We start from the raw sequence: 18,216 nt of genomic DNA, 5'->3' as shown, positions 1-18,216 counted from the left end.
CAGACCCTGTAGAACCCTGTAAAAGTGTGCTAAAGATAGAAATAAACTGGCATTCACAATTACTTCTGTGAAGACTGGTGAACAGCTCGGGGGTCTTTCAATAGTCATACAATCTCATACATTTTTGCAATATCTCTTCTACTTGCAGAAATTGATTCAATCTTCTTGCAATCTTCAAAGCTCCATTTTTTCTTGCCAAGGCATCCTGATTATCAAATCTCTTATGTTAATCAGGTCCAAAGTACTCTCTGTCTTTGCAATATACTGTGGAGTTTGCCTTCCTGCTAGGATGGGAGAAATGGAATGTGAAGCAAACACAGGAAAAGTAAAAGCAGGAGAGGCTTTATGTCCATGTTGTGTGCCACAGCTTCCTTTAGCAAAAGAAAAATGGATCAGGAAGGGCAACATGAAAGAAAACAGAGGAGCACAAGCACAAGGCCTTTGACTAGACGGCATTGTCAGCTCCTTCAGAGGTTTCTCTGCTGACTGTCAGGCTGGCAGGTTCCCATGATTTCCTATGAGCACTGACCCTGCCATGCAGCTGCAAGAGAGGCTCAAGGAGGAAGTGCCCTAAGAAAGACAGTGTTGTGGAGAGAGGAGAAATCAGGTGTCTCACCTGTCCATGTAAAGGCCAAAGGGTCACTGCAGGAGCCAAACAAATGGAGAAACTATGTCATTCTTCAGGCAAACATTGAGTCTCTGTGGTAAAAATATGCCAATGTCCAAGAGGACAGAGGGTGCTGTTCCTGAGGGTATGATGCTTGTCCAACAGTCCTTGTGCTATACATCCCTCCAGGAGTACTAGCCTGCAGGATGGGGAGAAAGAAAATAAAGCAAATAATCAAGTCCATAGGCCTAGACTTGGTGAATGATTTTAGTGTGGATTCATATAAACTGCAATGTTGATACACCATCAACTGATGTTTATATAGCATCAGTATTTTTCACTGAAAATGTTTGCTAAGCAGCTGGTACCTATATACCTTAGATCAAAGTTACATATATAAGGTGCTTATATAGCTTGAGTTGTAAGATACAAATATAACCTATCTATAAATCTATAGTTTATCTATATAAACTGATATCAATATAACCTAAATAATGACTTTTTATAGATCTATATAAGCTGATACCTATATAACCTGAATAATAGCTTTTTATACCTGTATAACCTAAGTCATAACTTTTTATACCTATTTTACCTGATATAAAAAACTTTTTATATGATGTAATGGCTAGTACATAGTCAACTAGTTGCTTAATGCTGAATGGACAAAAGAACAAACAAACAAAAAAAAAACCAACAAAAAACTCAATAGGTGGATAGCTTTAGAGATAGATAAGCTGTAGTGTCTGGGCTCCCTTAGAATGATTTGGAACATAAAGAAAAACAGTTAAGAAAAAGGACAAGATTATCAGACACAGAAGGAACAAGCTGTGGTCAGTAAAAGAACATAAAGTAAGAACTAACAGGATGCGAAAAAAAAATTAAATAAATTGTGGTCCAATATACGGCAATGTAGTTATCCACTAATATGCTTATAAAAGTGTGTGAACAATACATGCAGCCAATTGTATAGGAGGTAATTATATGTAGAGATTTGTATACAGTATAAATGTAACCCAATTTAGAAAATAAACAAACGATCTGATCATCATATTGGTGCTGTGTTGTTCCTGTTCCCTCATGAAGAAATGAAGATCCCAGCAATAAGTATAGTACTAATGAAAAATTGGCAAGTGCAAAGCCAATTAGCCACCAAACAAAGAATTTAGGCTGGTTAAGACCAGACAGACCAAGGAACACCATAACTGCACATGCTCTAAAGACAAAGTTGAAAAGTTCAGATGCAAAGAGGGCTTTGGAAGCCTTCACCAATGACCCCCGATGACTCCTGAACTGGGGAGGTACAAGCACAGTGCAGTAGAACTATCTAATAACCATGAGATCACACTACATTAGTTCCAGAGCGTATGTGATGATATTGTAGTGACATAGTGATACTACATGATACTTACTCTATTGTAAAAATACCACAGCACTTGACAAAGGTGGGTGAGTTAGGAGGAGAAATCCCACTCATCTCCAGCACAGCAATAAACAAATACCTGCTCTACAGACATCAGTCTATGGGGATTTATTTCCAGCCTATCTTTTGTGCATCACAACAGAGAAGTTTGCGTGTCATTGGAAGACTGGTGGGTATCCCAGTGGGATTTTTTTGGGAGAAAATTTGGTTTGCAGCTGTGCACCTCAGTGTGGGTATGTTTGGTCTGACGACCATTATTTTCACATGAAACAGGGCATCAAAACTTGCTCTTTCATTTTACCTGATACTGTATCACATTTTGCCTTTCCATGTACCAACTGGAAAATATGTTTCCATGATAGATTTTCCATTGAGTTGAAACAGTGTAATACTTAAGAAGTCACTGAAATGTTACCAGCCTGACAGAGCTCAAGAAGCGTTTGGACGATACTCTCGAGCACATGGTGTGACTTTTGGGAATGGTGCTGTGCATGGCCAGGAGAGGGACTTGATGGTCCTGATGAGTCCCTTACAAGTCAGCATATTCTAAGCATTCCAACACCTGGACATCACTTACAGGTTGTTGTTTGCTTGATTAAATCTCCCTTCCTGTCTGTTAGGCCTGAAAGCACACAAAGAGCAAACATCAAAGAGCGCCTTTTCCTCAGGTAATTTTCACGCATTCAGTTTCCCAGCGAGGGGGCTGGCTTGAGGGGGCGGACTACATTTCCCACGAGGCTTTGCGGGAGCACAGCAGAAATGCGTCACCCGCAGTGGCCGCGGCAAGGCGCCCGGCTCGCCCCCGGCATGGCAGCGGTGCGGGTGGCGGCGTGGCGGAGGTCTGGGCTCTGCGCCGCGGGGCTCAGGGCGTTTTGGAGCGGCCGCAGGTGCCCGCAGAGCACAGGATGGTGGGTGGCTTCTGGCCTTCTCCGCATGCTGGGCCTTCACTGGGCCGTGGCCTTCTGGGGGTCATTTAGCCCGACTGAACAAGTCCCTCAGGATTTGTCCAGGTGGCTTTGGGATGTCCTTAGGGAAGGAGACTCCACAGGTTCTCTGGGCAACCAGCGCCCACCGAGGTGCACTGCTGGCGGGCGGGTGCAGTGGTGCAGGGTTGGAGCCTTTAGAGCTGTTACTGCTTTTGTTAGGAGTGGGAAGAGAGGGATTTCATGGGAATGAAAATTAGCTCCTTTGTAACATTTTATGTGAAACTACGCATGGATTTTTGCCTAGATTGTGGCATATGAGAAGGTAAAATTTTTAGCTAAAAACTAGTGGTTTTGTTTTGTTTGTTTTTCGCACATAGGCATTGATTTTGTTCTGTACTAGCAGTTATTTTCTGTTATGCTTTTTATTCCCAGCAAACTAGAAAATGGAGCTGTAGCAGAAACCAAGTAACTAATCTTGTTAAGATGCTGTTTTCACTCAGACCAATGAATTAATGTGGGTGGGTGATTGCTCTGCAGAAGCAGCCTGTTTGGAGAGCAGCACTTGGGGAAAGCCTGTGCACTTCTAGATAACAGATCTGATGGTTCCATGAGATGTGTGAATTGTCTGGATTGACCCTCATTTAAAACACGACAAATACAAAAATGCTCTGACTCTGTCTTGAGTAGCCCAGAGGCTGAAAATGTTTTTGTTCTGGTGCCAGCAGGAAGGAGGAAAGAGAAGTGGAAGCAGACCGAGCAGTTCCTGAGAAGGAAGAGAGGAGTGAGCCCAGCCTGATCTGTCCCCCACCATGCAGCCGGAGTTACCTCCCCCCCGAGGACCTGCAGAGCCGCCTCGAGTCCCACGTCAGGGAAGTCTTTGGGCCCTCTCTTCCTGAGGACTGGCAGCAGACTCCCCTGCAGGAGAACAGGCTGAAGCATCGCCTGCTGGCACGGCTGGCAGCAGAGCTGGGACATGCTGTCCCAAACTCCCAGCTGCACCGGATGCGCCGTGCTGGGGATGTGCTGGGTTTCTATTCCACCCCCGTGAAAGACGGGACCAAAATTGATGAACTCACAGCTGCAGAGCTTCCCCCGAACCTGAAAATCATCTGGCAGCAGTGAGTCCCCCCACAGAGCATTCCCGTGCCTGGCTTGTGCTGCAGGCAGCAGCAGAGCCTTCTGGTTGGAGTGAGATCTGTGAATTTCACTAATAAAGTTTCACTGAGCTGCACTCAGGTTTGGCTGTTCCTGTTCTGCTCTATTTTCCCTGCAGACCAGTTTGCAGCATGGGCACTGCCATCTGCCCCCTTCCCTTTCCCTGCTGCTGGGCACTGACAGGATCCAGGGGGATCAGGACAGGACAAGGGGGCCACCTCCACAGTTTCTACGCTGCACTTCTGTGCTGGTTTTGGCTGGGGTAGAGTTATTTTTCTTCCTAGGGGCTGTTATGGGGGTGTGTTTTTGATCTGTGCTGAACTCAGGGCTGATAATACTGAGATGTTTTTGCTATTGCTAAGTAGAGCTTGCACAGAGCCAAGGCCTTTCCTGCTTTTGTTACTGCCACACTGGTGAGGGGACTGGGGGTGCATGGAAAGGGACACAGCCAGGACAGGTGACCCAAGGTGCTCCAGGGGATATTCCAGACCACATGGCATCAGGCTCAGTGTTTAAAATGGGGGAGAAGAAGGAAGCAGGGGACATTTGGAGTGATGGCATTTGTCCTCCCAAGTCACTGTGATGTGTGATGCTGGAGGTGCTGAACACCAGCCCAACCATGGGAAGCAGGGTATTAATTCCTTATTTTGCTTTGCTTGTGTGTGTGGCCTTTCCTTCCCCTATTAAACTGTCCTTATCCCAATGCACGAGTTTTCCAGCTTTTACCCTTCTGATTCTCAGGACCATGACAGTGTTCTCCCCACTGCTCACACTGTGGCTCACACACATCTCCTGCTTTCCTTCCATTTCACTACTGTGAAAGCCAGTGTCTATGTGGCCACTCCTGGCATGTGCTTGGCAAGCATTGGGACACAGATGCCAAGCTCTGGAATACTTTTTCCCAGACTGATGGATGGCACTGTAGCTGTCTGCCTGGCTGGTTTTCTTCATACTGCTCCTAGTTGGCCCAGATGTGGCTGTTAAAACTATTGCAGTAGCTGCCAACAGGACTGATGCAAGGATTAGTCTGGGTTATCTGTGTTAGCCTTCAGGATGGTGTGATTTTTCAACTTCCCTTTCTCAAAAGGAAAAAAATAACCCCAAAACATGAAAATTTGTTCAATTGACCTGTTTCATATCTCACTGTATGTCAACAAGAGCTCTCATGGAATGAAACACTCGACATAGTTAAAATTTATGTTTTCTTTCCAGAGTATGAAGCTTGGCAAGTTTTATAACACACAATTCAGTTGAGTTTTATTTCTGTTTTTACTTGTATTTACTTTCACTTAAAAACATCAGAACACTGCTTAATTGCAGTACAGTGTAACCTAAGTAATCCATGAATTTGTGGAACATGCCATCAGACTTCACATCCCTGAATTGTGGATCAAATTGGATACATCCTCCTTAAGCATCCGGACAGTTTCTGTTTAAAGGAAAAAGTAACCATTCAATTCTTTTCTCTGGAGATAAGCTGTCTGCTTTTACCACTCAGCATTCACATAATGTTGGCCTGTTCCAGGCCAAGTCAGAAATTTTAAATCAAAGTGCTGTTTTTGGTATGAAGTGGTGAAGTTTGGTTTTAATTATTCTCCTTTTTTGTTGTGTTTTTTTGGGGTTTTTTTCTTGTGTTTTGGGTTTTTTTGTTTATTTTTGTTGGTTTTTGGTACAGTCACACAAAGCAAAACAAGTGTTCATGAAATTCTGAAAGAGAACAAGGTAGATATTTCACATAGCATTTTCGATTTCTAGAATGCTGTCAGTGAGGCTGACTGTAATGATTGGATCTCCTCTTCCTGGAGATTTCACACTCTTAGAAAAAGACAGATCTCTGTAGAATAATTAATATCTACACAACTGTGTATTCTTTGGGACTCTTTCTACTTCTCTTGGCAAAAATGGAATAGTGAAATATCAGGAACACAGAATTTACTAACTGGTTCTTCAGGCAGTCAGATTATAAAGGAAAATCTGGACAAAAGTAATAAATTCATAGTGGAGAGCTGGACAAGGACACCAAGCCTCACATGTTCATTTCCCTGTCTCCTGAAGCTGGAAGTTTCTCTTCTTTCTTCCCCTGCTGACCACATAGCAAAATCTGTTCCAGGAACAGTGACAGGATCTTTTCAGTTCACAGGTCTAGAATCAGAGCAAGGCAGGAAAAGTCAAAGGTTCTTAAAAAGAACAAACAATAAAGGATAGGAAACAATGGTCTTCATTTGCTACTAGATGTGCCTGAAAAAGGTGAATGCTTGTTTTGTGTCAGCTTGATGAGGAAATGGGCCAAAATCAAAGTACACTGAAGGGTACAGTTCAGCCTATTTCCTGTTGTGTGTCCGTGAAATGGGCTCATGTGAGAGTACTGACCATGGCATTGGCAGGCAGATAAAATCAGAGGTAAAATTAACTTTGCCTGTAATCTGTAACCATTATAGAGTCCCTAAGATTTACAAAACACAATAAAGGATGGAAATTTAATAAGCAAATATATGATCTACAAGGTAACGTATAGTAGTACATAGTCTACAATACACTATATTGTATATACTATACAGTATAGTAATATATAGTCTACAATGTAAGAGTCAGAGATCACAGATAAAAAATATGGGTCTTTGTTCACAAGGTGTGCGTCTGATGTGGCCGTCTTCTGTTCTTTAGATTGTTTTTGTTTGGTCTTTTTTTTCTTTGTTCAAGATAGGTGAACAGACAGATGGCTGGCTGAGGGAAATGAAAATTATCTTGCCTTCTTACCTACAATAGACAGTGGGGAAAAGGAAGGAGAAAAAAAAAATGGGAGAGAAATATGCCAGGCGAGGATGTAGTGTGTTAACGTGAAGGAAACTGCAACAAATGTTGACATTTTGGCATTCAGAACTTGCTTTTACAGGGGTCCAAGTGGTGGAATGTGAACGTTCTTCACTTTCTCCAATATCCGCCATGAAGTATAAATGAAGACGAAAGAGTTTTTATCTACATTAACTTGCCAAAACGTCTGGATTTGTGTTTAAATGGGTTGGCAACACCGGGTTATCCTGCGCAAAACACAGCTCTTTCCCAGCCGCGCTGACCCGGCATTCCCTGCCCTTCCTCACTGTCCCACAGCACCACGTGACAGGCGGGAAGGCCTCCTCAGTGGATGGGTCCTGGCAGCTGCATGGGCGTCCTAAACAACTCCCCCGCGGCAGAGAGGGAAGGAAGGGGGTCCCTCCGAGCTCGGAGCAGAGTTTCGCTGCGTTTCGGTTCCCGTTCCCGGCTCGGTGACGGGCGGAGGGCAGCGGGACCCGGCGGAGCGCTGCAGCGTACGCAGCTGCCAGGACCTACCAAGGGAACGCTGCGCATGTGCGGCCGCGCTCCTCTTCATCCTCCTTGTTGCTCTCCTCGTCCTTTTCCTGATCTTTTTCCTCCTTTTCCTGTTCTTGCTCCTCTGCCAGCGCGGCCATGGGGAAGCTGAACGTGGTGATGCTGCGGTACCTGTCCCGGGAGCACTTCAGGGTGCTGACCGCGGTGAGCGGGCACGGGCAGCGGGGCCGGGCCGGGCGCTGTCGCAGCCGGCGGCGGGAGGGACCCGCCTGTGGTGCCACTGCCTCCCCTGGGGCTCCGCGCTGGCCGCTTCTGGGGAGGGCCCGGTTCGGGCCGGCATTGCCTTCGGCCGCCGGGCTGGGGGGAATCGGGAGTTCTTGGGGATTCTCGGGGGTTCTCTGGGGGTGCCAAGAGGAGTCCCTGGGGGTGTCCGGGTGGTCGCAGACCCATCACGGTGAGGCAGCATCCCCAGCGTCTCTGCTGTCTCTGCTCCCTTTGACTGGGACTGAAGTCTAATTAGCCGCTTATGTCGTGACTGGCACTGAAGAACTTCTCAGGGTGGGTTGTACGTAAGCTGCCAAAGAGCAATGATGCAAATAGAAAGGTCTTCTGAAATGTAGCAGTCAAGTCTTAAAATCCGTAGTCTTTAAAAATTGCCTGTTTGCAAAGGGATTTTACGTTTGAGCAGGATCTGATATTTCGTTGTTGAACACAGGGCTGACAAATCTGTTTTTAATTACTCTTTTAGGTGGAAATGGGCATGAAGAACCATGAAATAGTTCCTTCCAGCTTAATTGCTTCCATTGCCAGCCTTAAACATGGTGGCTGTAATAAAATTCTGAGAGAGCTGGCAAAGCACAAACTTGTGGCTTACGAACGAACTAAAAGTGAGTTTGAATTTTGTGTTGGACACCCTTTCTTATCCTGTCCCCAGTGCCTCATAGTGGTAGCTGCCCAACAGGTCAGGATGTAGGAGTGCCCAGTGTTTGCTTTGCCTTCTCTTGGACTCAGCCTGGAAATGTGGGTTTGTACAGCACCAAATGCTGTGTCTGCTTCTACCTTAAGAACTGATAGGCGGAAAAAAGATGAACAGTTAACTTTCTTTTTCGCTCAGAATAAGGTAAAAAGAATCATCAGTTGAAACAATATTCAAGTATGTGTAGGAATCAACCCAAATGAGTGATATCCTCACAGTTCTGGAACAGACTGCACAATCCTTGCACTTTCACTGCTTCAGGAACAGCTGCTAAAGCAGTATTTATTATATGCCATATGAAAAGTTTGGCAGGCCTTTCCCCATTCTCTTCAGCCTTTTTCTTGGATTTGGCCCTGCAAACACAGTGGGGACATCTATGGGAAATACCTCTCCCTTTTGTCCTAGTTTTTTAGGGGATTGAGGGTTGCTCCAAACCAATTTAAATATCTTCACCGTTCAGTCACATTGGGCTGGTAAGAGCCAAGGGATGAAATATTAGGGGTGATAGGTACTTCATGGAGCAAGAAGCAACACTAAATTGAGATTTATTTTAAATTGAATGTATGCATAAAAATGAGTGAAATGTATTTTATTTTTACCCAGCTGTCCAGGGTTATCGGTTAACTAATGCAGGATATGATTACCTGGCTCTGAAAACTCTTTCCTCCCGGCAAGTCATCAGTTCTGTGGGAAACCAGATGGGTGTTGGCAAAGAATCAGGTAAACTAAAATAACCTTTTAAATAATTTTTTAAAGCAAACACATCTGTAATATTGCAAATATTTTGCTAGAAGCTAGGGGAGTTTTCCTTTGGATAGGCAGATCAGTTAATCTGTCAGACATCAAGATGCATTTGAACATAGCACGTTCAAGTGCTCTGTGAGGCTCCTGGCTACAATTGAGTATTTTTTCACAATGGTGTAATTGCACTTTTCCCATTTGTCTGTTTCTTAGTTTATTATTTAAAAAGCTACTTTGCAGGCAGGTGCTGCTTGTGTTGTGCTTTGTGAAGAGTTTCAAACCATTTAACAAAAAGATAATTTCATCTTTTTCATCCCACTTAGAAATAAGGTAGTAAAGTAAAATAGGCTCAAAACTATCAGAACACTATCTTGGTTCCTCTTATGTTCATGTAGTTTGACACAGAATGTGACTTCTGTAATGGGAGAAGGGGATTGTTTGGGGCAAATGGTAGAAATTAAGTTTAGGTTATTTGTTAACACTTTAAATTAAGAGTCTGGTCCCTTGAGTTCATCAGAAAGGAGAAGCTCTTCCAGGGTGTGGTTAAGAACACAGAACACTGAAAGATACTTCAGATCCCATCAGCATTTCTTTTATAGGAGTACCATGAACTCTTTTAACAGTAATTTCTTCATGTTCAAAACCTCTGATGCAAACTATATAATCATCTGCCTTTGCTAAAACTTGCTGGTCAGAAAGGGTGAGGAGTGAGGTAACAGACTTTAACTGCACTTTTTCAGCTGGCTTGTTAGATATCATTCATTTCTTGGATCTGTGCTGTAATGTATTTTCTAGATATTTATATTGTTGCCAATGAAGAGGAGCAACAGTTTGCGCTGAAATTACACAGGCTGGGGAGAACCTCCTTCCGAAACCTGAAAAACAAACGTGACTACCACAAGCACAGGCACAAAATGTCCTGGCTGTACTTGTCCCGGATAGCAGCAATGAAGGAGTTTGCCTATATGAAGGTGGGTGGCCCTCACACAGTGCCAGCAATGGTGAGACAGGCTGGAAGATGCCTCTCAGGCTGCCTTTTGATCTGGTTGTGTTCGCAGTGCTGATAGGATTTATGCTTCATTTTTTCTCTCCCCAAATGGTCTTAAAGTATACATAGGATAGATTCAGGTGTCATGAGAGAATTTCAAATTAATGATATTATTTATGAATAGATAATCTATATATCATCAGTTCTGCAGTTTTTCCTTCAAATTTATTGCATAAACTAGGAAGCAGCTGTCATAGGAAACAGCTGTCATTTCTTAAAATTAGCCTATTTTTTGTTTTACCAAGCTTGCACTTGTTGCTGTGCTGTTGAGGGAAGTCTTTCAGAGCAAAATTGGTGGTTTGATCTAAAATACACATTTAGTTCTGCACTGTGAGAAAATATTTCATTCCCAGGCATATACTGCTACTCTGGAATTCTGTGGGGTTTTTTTCCCTGCTTTAAAAACCACAGATACCGTATAGCCATGAGAGATGATATCTGAAAACTCATTAATAATAAACAGCTAATACAATTGAAATACATGAAATACAATTTTATTCTTCTTGTAAAAAAAGAACCATGATGGATTGTGTCAGTGGCCTCCACAGAGAGGGAAAGAGCAAGCACCATCATTTAGAACCTCTGTATTGGTCCAGGTGGTCCAACTGGTAAAGCCTTATGTGGTCAGAACTTGTAGGAATGTAATTGTAAGGGGAGTCAGTTTCCCTGAGCAGAGGGTTGGGGGAGGTTTAATTGAGTGCTGAAAAACAGTAATTCTTAAGTAACAAAAATGGTATTTATGTTGCTTTAACTTAGGACTCTTAGAAAAATTCACTGGTAACAACAGAATGTGTAAATAAGGAATGCATGCAGAAAAATGTTGTGTGGATCCAGCGAATTTGTGCTAGAGAAGGCAAATAGGAGAGCTTCAAAATATTATGACCTACTTTCGTTTAATCTTAAGTGTGGTATACCACTGATCATTACTATATAAGAATTAACTTGTGTTTACAGCAACTGAGCTTAGATTGACTAATCAGGCAGGAGTGTATTGGCAGCATCTTAGTGTGGAATTCTTTTCTAATGCCAAACACCCAATTTCCAGTCATCTGCTACTGATTCCACAGGTTAATGTACCAGAAAAGGTTCTGTCATTTCTTCAGTCTGTTGTGGTTTTCTTCCAGATGCATGATAATTAAACTGTAGGCAGTGCACTTGGTATCTAAACTTCGGAATTTTATTGTCTTTGCAGTGAAAGTTCCCATGGCTGTGAGGCTGTTTTCCTTCTTTAGCACGTGATTTGGGCAATATATCACAGTGCTATCACAGTGATACGTACTGCTTATCTTAGGTGTGGGTTTGTCAATATATGTAATGTTTCCTTAACTATTTAATTTTAATTTTTCAATTTGTTGTCTCGTTCCAGGCTTTGCATGACAGAGAATTTCCTGTTCCAAAGCCTATAGACTACAATAGGCATGCAGTTGTTATGGAACTTGTTGATGGATATCCTCTGTAAGTAGTGAAGCTTGAATTCCCTGTATTACAGAGACTCTGACAACTTCAGGAAAAGTAACAGGGTTAGGGTTTCCCCTTGTTTTCTACATGGAAATTGCATGTTCTGTATGCTACTTTGTATACAGAGTATTAATATCCCTCATGTTCTGAGCTCTGGTTTGTGATCCTTGCTCTGTTAATTCAGGTGAGTTTGTAACTCGCTTCTGCACTGTTTACATAGACTACCATGTAAAATCTGGTTTTGCGCCTTTGAGAAAGATTATTTTTCTTGAGTTTTCAACTTCTAGAAACATCAGATATTATTGAGATTTGTAGGTGAAGGGTTGGTTTGGTTTTGAATGCAAAAGGCCTTTCTCTTTCATACAATAACCCAGGTCTAATCCAGAGATTTAAAGTGTCCAGTTACAGAACAAACCAGTCCATTCTCTTGTATAGAATTCAAGATGTTAAGTTTAGTCAAAAGGGAATTAATTCCAAAGTAAAACAGTTGAAGAATAATGTGGAAAAGACTTAATTGTGTTCTGTGTTCCCACCTTCATTTGTTAAATAATTCCACATCGGTTGTGTAAACAGAACACTTTGAGTTCCTTGTGGTGATCTGCAGTGGATTGCAGTGGAAGTTTACTTTTTCTTCTTTTCCTAACATAATCTAGAAAATCTGATTTTGTAAAAGAAAGAGTCATGGGCCGTTTGAATTTCAGTGTAAAAAGATTAAGCTCCTACTGACAATATGGTTACCTAAAACAGGAGAAACAGAAAATTTGCTGGTCCATTATTTGCATAATCTGTTAGGACAGCAGTGCTCAATGGGAGACAATCAGTGTGAGTTTAGACGAGGTTTAGCTTGGGTATAATGAGGTATTTTCTCCTCTTGAGGACAGAGAGGCAGTAGCACAGGGAAGGTTTCACTGACCCTCTCCATTCCTGGAAGTTTTCTATCCCAACTAGACAGAGACCTGAGCAGTCTGGTCTGGTCTCAGATTTGACTCAGCTTTTAGAAGGATGCTGGATCAGAGACGTGAGGACCCTTTTAATTTGAATTACTCTGGCATTCTGTCAGATGTTTTTTGTATACTTTATCTGTATTTTTAAATTAAGTCTTTCAAGGTTCAGAATATTTTACTGAACTTTTCAGGTGCCAGGTGCGCCAGATGGAAGATCCTGCTGCAGTCTACAGTGAATTAATGGACCTGATTGTAAAACTTGCCAATCATGGTCTGATCCATGGGGATTTCAATGAGTTTAATCTCATCTTGGATAACAACGACCATGCCACTTTGATTGATTTCCCTCAGATGATGTCAACATCACATGCAAATGCTGAATGGTAGGTTTAGATCCTAAGGTGTTTTCCATGTGAATCTGACAAATGCTGATGACAGCAAACAGTCAACCATGACTTGATTCCATAAGTCTTTTCCTGGATCTTTCTCTGCCATTGTTGTGATGCAGCACAAGTTATGTTCCAAATGAAGAATGACTAGCAATGTCTCTGCAGAATAAATATGTGATTAATTGCTTCTCAGAGATAATAATACTGTTTGGTTAAGAAACTCAGAAATGAGCTGTATCCAGTTTCTCTTCCTAGCCTTTTGGCTTGAGATCACTAATAGAAATAATTTTCAAATAAAACCATGTAGGGTAAATGCTTCTCATTGCAATAGACTTCACTGATCTTTTGTTTGTACAATTCTGTATTTTTTACAGGTATTTTAACAGAGATGTTAACTGTATTAAGGAGTTCTTCAAGAAACGCTTCAACTATGAGAGTGAGCTCTTTCCAACCTTCAAAGACATCAGGTAGAAATGACCAGATGAATTTGAGTTCTGCTTATGGCACTAGTGTTGGTTTTGTGAGAAAAGTGGACTCCTGTGAGAGATGCCTGTAGGAGAATGAAAAAAAAAATAGGCCCAGATATGCAATTTAAAGTTGCATTTTTCTCATTTCTATTGTGTTTTCTTCAAAGTTACTGTAAGAGGTTTTCAGGTGTGCTTTAAAATCCTCAGCTGCCTTCTTTGTCTTGCAACCAAGGAAGAGCTTGATCCAACTGGTGAATGTCCAGGAAATTTTAACAGTGATTCGAATCAACCTGATTCATTTATTTGAGGATTAATTTGGGTTTCCATTTTAAATCTATTTTTAAAATGCTTGTAAATAGGGTAAGTGCCTCCTCAGGTATTACTACATTTAAACTTTTCTTCCTAAAGTCTTTTGCTACCTCTGAAAAGTAAACTAATTTTTCACTCTTTTTAAGACTGAAACTGTGCAATGAAAATGGTGTTATTTCATCCTGAGCACTTTTCCTAAGGAGTTCCACACTTTATCCAGCCTTTGTATGTCAGATCCTTTATTATTCTATTTGCTTGAGCATAATTTGAATTTAAATCCAAATGTTATTCCTGCTAAAGTAAAACAATTTCCTGTAAAGGAAAAACCCATAAATGCAGGTTATGGAGAATGAATCATCTTCCGGAGGAGTTTTCTTCTCTTGTATAACGTTCTAATTTAGTATTTCACCTAAGTCTCAGCACCACCATGTATTTTGTATGTTTCAACAGAGTGTATCTTTTTTGTTAACAGTGTGGGTAATTTTAGTCTAGCTTGGTTAGCATTTTAAGCCCAAAATGTAGTATATTGGTAACTTGGCTTATTAAATTTAGTATATTAAAAGAAAACATTCCTTTTTCACAGGAGAGAGTGTTCTCTTGATAAAGAGATTGCTGCCAGTGGCTATGCAAAAGAGATGCAGGAAGATGGTGAACTGCTTTACCACACAGGTTTTTATGAGGATGACAATACAGAGATGTTAGAACTTGCAGAGGATGCTGAGAAGGAGCTCAACTTCTTCAGAGAAAATGAAGAAAACAGTGAAAACTTCATATGTGAAGTGGGTGATTTCTCTGAAAGCAGAGCCTCTGACAACGCTGTGAGCAGCAGTGAGGAAGAGGCTGATGCAGCTGAAAGCAGTGAGAATACACGAAGACTGAATATGGCAGAGTTGAGTTCAGCCTTGGAAAAAGATGAAGGGCCAGCTGTGCCTTGGAAGTCCAGTGAAGACACCCAGAGTTCTGCAATTACTTCTTTTAAGGGCAAAGGATTAACAGAAAATGCTGCTGAACTGGAAGGTCAGGCAGGTCAGGGAGGGTGCTGTGAGGGCAAGGAGAATGAGGATGAGTGCCCTGAGCTGTTCCACTCATCAGCTTTAAATGAGGAATTCCATCATTACAGGTAAAGATTCACATTTACTATCTAGGAGTGTGGCCCTTCCCTTGCCCCCAGAAATGTAAATGTGTCAAGTAGCTTAAGAGGGACTGCTCTTCTTCTTTAAACTGAAGACTAAAAATTAAATTATTTTGAAAATATAGCTGTAAATACCCTTCCTATTGGTCGTCCAGCTCTGTTGTAGTATCTAATGAGAAAGCTGGTCTTGCACTTCAAAGGCCAACCTATTTTTCTGTGGTGGACTTTTCCCCCTTTTTCTTCATTTCAGCTAATACTGATAATGAAGTAGTTAAAATACTACTTCTAAATAACTTTAATGAGTAAGTTTATAATTCAGATACTTTATGTCAAAGCCAAATGTTCTGCTGCTCTCTCCACTGAAGTTATCAAGAACAAGTTCCTTGGAGTGTTTTATGCAAATATAATTTACATCATTTTTACATTGTTCTGGCTTTTAATTCCTTTCCCATCATATTTAGAAATATTCCTGCTTGCCTTCAGACTAACCCATTGTATGTGAAACTGTTTCTTGAGTTTGCCAGCCCAGCATGTATGTGGACACAGAGATCAGACTCCTCATTTGCTTCTGCTTTTCAGTTAAATGTCAAAATGTTGTGCAGAATCTGAAGTGTTTTAGTGCCCTGAGGTTTCTCTTCTTGTGCTCTGCATGAACACAAGTCTCATGGCTGTTGTGCAACAAATTCTTGCTTTCACAAAGTCTGTCTTGAACAACCAGTGTTAATGTTTAAAACTTGCACGTTCTGTTGTGGGTTTTCAAGTTGTAGCCCAGAAAGTGAAGACTCAGAGTGCTCAAAGGTAAAGATGTGTTTGTCTTGCTAGTGGAATAATACATTGATTTATGTGTTTCAGTAGTGAAGAGTGTGTTGTTCCCACTGCTGGGCACAGAACAAGGACTAAGAGCATCACATCAGTCAGAAGTGTTGGGAGCTGTTCAACCATTCCTCCGGTAAATACTGTTTGTTACGTTGTATCTAATTTACCCTCAGACCACATTAAATTGCAGGTAGCGGTTAGCACCTGTTTCTGAAATTGTTCTCTGGCATCTTTAAAAACAGTTACCTCTTCAGTTTGCATCTCCATTCCCACAGAAAAATAGGACTGATACTGCTGTAATTGTTTACAGGATGGATTTCCAGCACTCCCCTTCGTATTTTTCTTTTTAGTCTCTCACTGCAGCTCCATGTCAACACTAACAACTCTCATTTACCTAATAACTAATATATAATGTGTTAATGCACTAACAGTGTCAGTTCATTCATTTCTGTTGCTAGCCACAATTAATATTTTTTTATTTTGCAGATGTATGTTTGAGTCTAGATTTAAGTTTTCCTTTCTTACCTCTCTCCTTAGAGATTTCACAGCCTTTTCCAAAAGATTTCTGTGAACTCACCTTCAACAGCGATCTCTTTGGCAATTTGAATTTGGCCTTCTGAATTACATAAATCAGGACATTTTCAGCAGAATTTAATGTGCTTTTCTTCAACCCCAGAGCAGGCAGTAGGTGATATGTCTACTTGGCGTCAGGAATTTTAGAACACATGTAGGTTGTGATGAGGGAAAGACCGGTGAGTCTTTCCACCAAGTGCTGCAGTTCAGGATTAGAATTTGGTGAATTTACATTAGATTATATGTCATAATGGTATCCGCCTTGCAGAATTTATTGTAGCAGGTTTCCAGCAATACATGATTCCACTGTGATGAAGTAGATGAAAATAATTTGATTTCTCTTTTTTTCTTTAAAAAAAATATGCAGGTGTGCACTTGACATCATTGTGGCAGCTTGAGGTAGGACCATGCCACAGTTTACAAAATCATGGCTTTGTTTTTGTTGTGGGCAGATATTGCCATCACAATGGAGATCAGAGCTCAGAATGAGCCACAGATGGAATAACAGATGGAATTTCATAAAACTACTCCAGTTTGATGGAACAGGAAAACTTGCAGAGGAATTGTAAATCACTAATTCCCCATCTCTGTTAGCCACACTTGTGTTACATAGTTGTTGTTTTCCATTAGAATCAATCACATTTTTGTAATCTAAACTTCAGAATAACCAGCGTGCTAAAAAGAATCAGCATAAACCAAAGAATTACTGCCAGACATTAAATGTTTTGCAATATTAACAGCTTTTACATTTTTGTGTAAGGCCTGTGTTCTGCACTGAGAGGTGTGGGTCCTTTAGCATCTCAGTAAGGAACACACTTGAAGTTTAATTTTAAAATGAAAAATATTTAAAATGCTATTTATTATAATGAAGACTATCAGAAGACAAAAGCACATAACCCCATACCCCTTTAGGTGTTGTGAGTCTTGAGGGTGTAGCACACACACAGCACTCCATGCAGACCTTGGCCATAGCAGAGAATCTCCTTTTTCACTCAGCTGAACTGTTTTATGATTTTCTTACAAGGAAACAACTGTTCATTTCTGCAGTCAAGGTGAACATCATGAATCATGAATGTTCATGTTGGTCCTGAAAAAATCCTGCGGTCATGTTATGTCCTACTACTAAGTGATTTAAAGCAGTTTTGATGACAAATCGTGTGTTTGTTCATAGGAGCTGGTGAAACAGAAGATAAAGCGTCAACTGACCAAGCAGCAAAAGTCTGCTCTGAAGCAACGGCTGCAAAAAGGGGAGGCAAATATTTACACTAAACAACGTCGAGAAAATATGCACAACATTAAGTCAAGCTTGGATGCAGTCAGTTTCTGGGGATAATTTATTAAAGCTCCTGTTGAACATGAGGAATGTGTACAGCTGAATGGATCATGCTCATTTGCCAATAATCCTTTTATGTAAAGAAGCAATCTCTGCTATGCAAACCAGATGTTTTTCTGGGAATTAATAAACCTCATTTTCATTCCTGTGACTTTGACTGGGAGGTTGTGTTTTGTGTTTCTAGTCAAAACTGTTGACTGTAATTTACATTATATCAGTAGTATTTATTAAGATTGACAGGAATTTCCAGCAGTGTTTTGTCATAACTGAATTTTGGTGTGTTTGTTGTGTAGAGGCACAAAAAGCCTTTTTCTTTTCCTCAGTTGTAGATGCACAATTATTTGCATAAATATAAAATGGAAGTAGATTTTGCTAAGTCAGTCAAATGCTACATTACTTTTTTCTAGCTTTACTTCAAAAAGTTAGGGATTTAGTCAGATCAAGTTAATAAAACTTGGTTTAATTGGCTGAAATAATCATTTTGTGTAGGATATGATATATCTGCTGGAGCTTAGAAACATAAGTAAGAGAAATCATTAAAATATTCATTGGCACAAGCACATTTTTGAAGTGCTTTTCTACAAAACAATACTCAAGCACAAAAAACCCTACT

At 41.1% G+C, this 18,216-nt stretch overlaps 2 protein-coding genes across 4 annotated transcripts; both read left to right on the top strand.

Annotated features, from left to right (window-relative positions):
- Positions 1-2,809: 2,809 nt before the first annotated feature.
- MRPL50 (mitochondrial ribosomal protein L50) lies at positions 2,810-4,187 on the top strand. 2 transcript variants are annotated; one of them, XM_058826926.1, is made up of 2 exons: positions 2,810-2,938; positions 3,682-4,187. In XM_058826926.1, exons 1-2 carry the CDS (start codon positions 2,838-2,840, stop codon positions 4,076-4,078), a joined length of 498 nt encoding a protein of 165 aa, XP_058682909.1. In that variant the 5' UTR covers positions 2,810-2,837; the 3' UTR covers positions 4,079-4,187. The 2 variants fall into 2 exon arrangements, with proteins under 2 accessions (XP_058682909.1, XP_058682908.1); XM_058826925.1 differs by having other exon boundaries at positions 3,679-4,187.
- Positions 4,188-7,332: 3,145 nt separating this feature from the next.
- On the top strand, positions 7,333-17,760 carry RIOK2 (RIO kinase 2). Of its 2 annotated transcripts, none has more exons than XM_058826924.1 (10): positions 7,333-7,621; positions 8,166-8,304; positions 8,997-9,113; positions 9,930-10,105; positions 11,549-11,637; positions 12,776-12,967; positions 13,348-13,440; positions 14,333-14,869; positions 15,737-15,830; positions 17,442-17,760. In XM_058826924.1, exons 1-10 carry the CDS (start codon positions 7,556-7,558, stop codon positions 17,601-17,603), a joined length of 1,665 nt encoding a protein of 554 aa, XP_058682907.1. In that variant the 5' UTR covers positions 7,333-7,555; the 3' UTR covers positions 17,604-17,760. The 2 variants fall into 2 exon arrangements, with proteins under 2 accessions (XP_058682907.1, XP_058682906.1); XM_058826923.1 differs by having other exon boundaries at positions 7,338-7,621; positions 15,734-15,830.
- The last annotated feature ends 456 nt before the right edge of the window (positions 17,761-18,216 follow it).

Source organism: Poecile atricapillus, chromosome Z (assembly GCF_030490865.1).
Source record: "Poecile atricapillus isolate bPoeAtr1 chromosome Z, bPoeAtr1.hap1, whole genome shotgun sequence".
Classification (NCBI taxonomy): Eukaryota; Metazoa; Chordata; class Aves; order Passeriformes; family Paridae; genus Poecile; species Poecile atricapillus.
The sequence above is the reverse complement of the archived record's forward strand: the minus strand, read 5'-3'. Positions and strand labels throughout refer to the sequence as shown.

What these genes read in the sequence shown, in the direction of transcription:
- MRPL50 (XM_058826925.1), top strand. Translation starts at nt 2,838, where the DNA reads ATGGCAGCGGTGCGGGTGGCGGCGTGGCGGAGGTCTGGGCTCTGCGCC. An exon ending in TGCCCGCAGAGCACAGGATG is followed by an intron (nt 2,939 to 3,678) that starts GTGGGTGGCTTC and finishes TTCTGGTGCCAG; the next exon opens with CAGGAAGGAGGAAAGAGAAG.
- RIOK2 (XM_058826923.1), top strand. Translation starts at nt 7,556, where the DNA reads ATGGGGAAGCTGAACGTGGTGATGCTGCGGTACCTGTCCCGGGAGCAC. An exon ending in CTTGTTGATGGATATCCTCT is followed by an intron (nt 11,638 to 12,775) that starts GTAAGTAGTGAA and finishes TGAACTTTTCAG; the next exon opens with GTGCCAGGTGCGCCAGATGG. An exon ending in GAGGAATTCCATCATTACAG is followed by an intron (nt 14,870 to 15,733) that starts GTAAAGATTCAC and finishes TATGTGTTTCAG; the next exon opens with TAGTGAAGAGTGTGTTGTTC.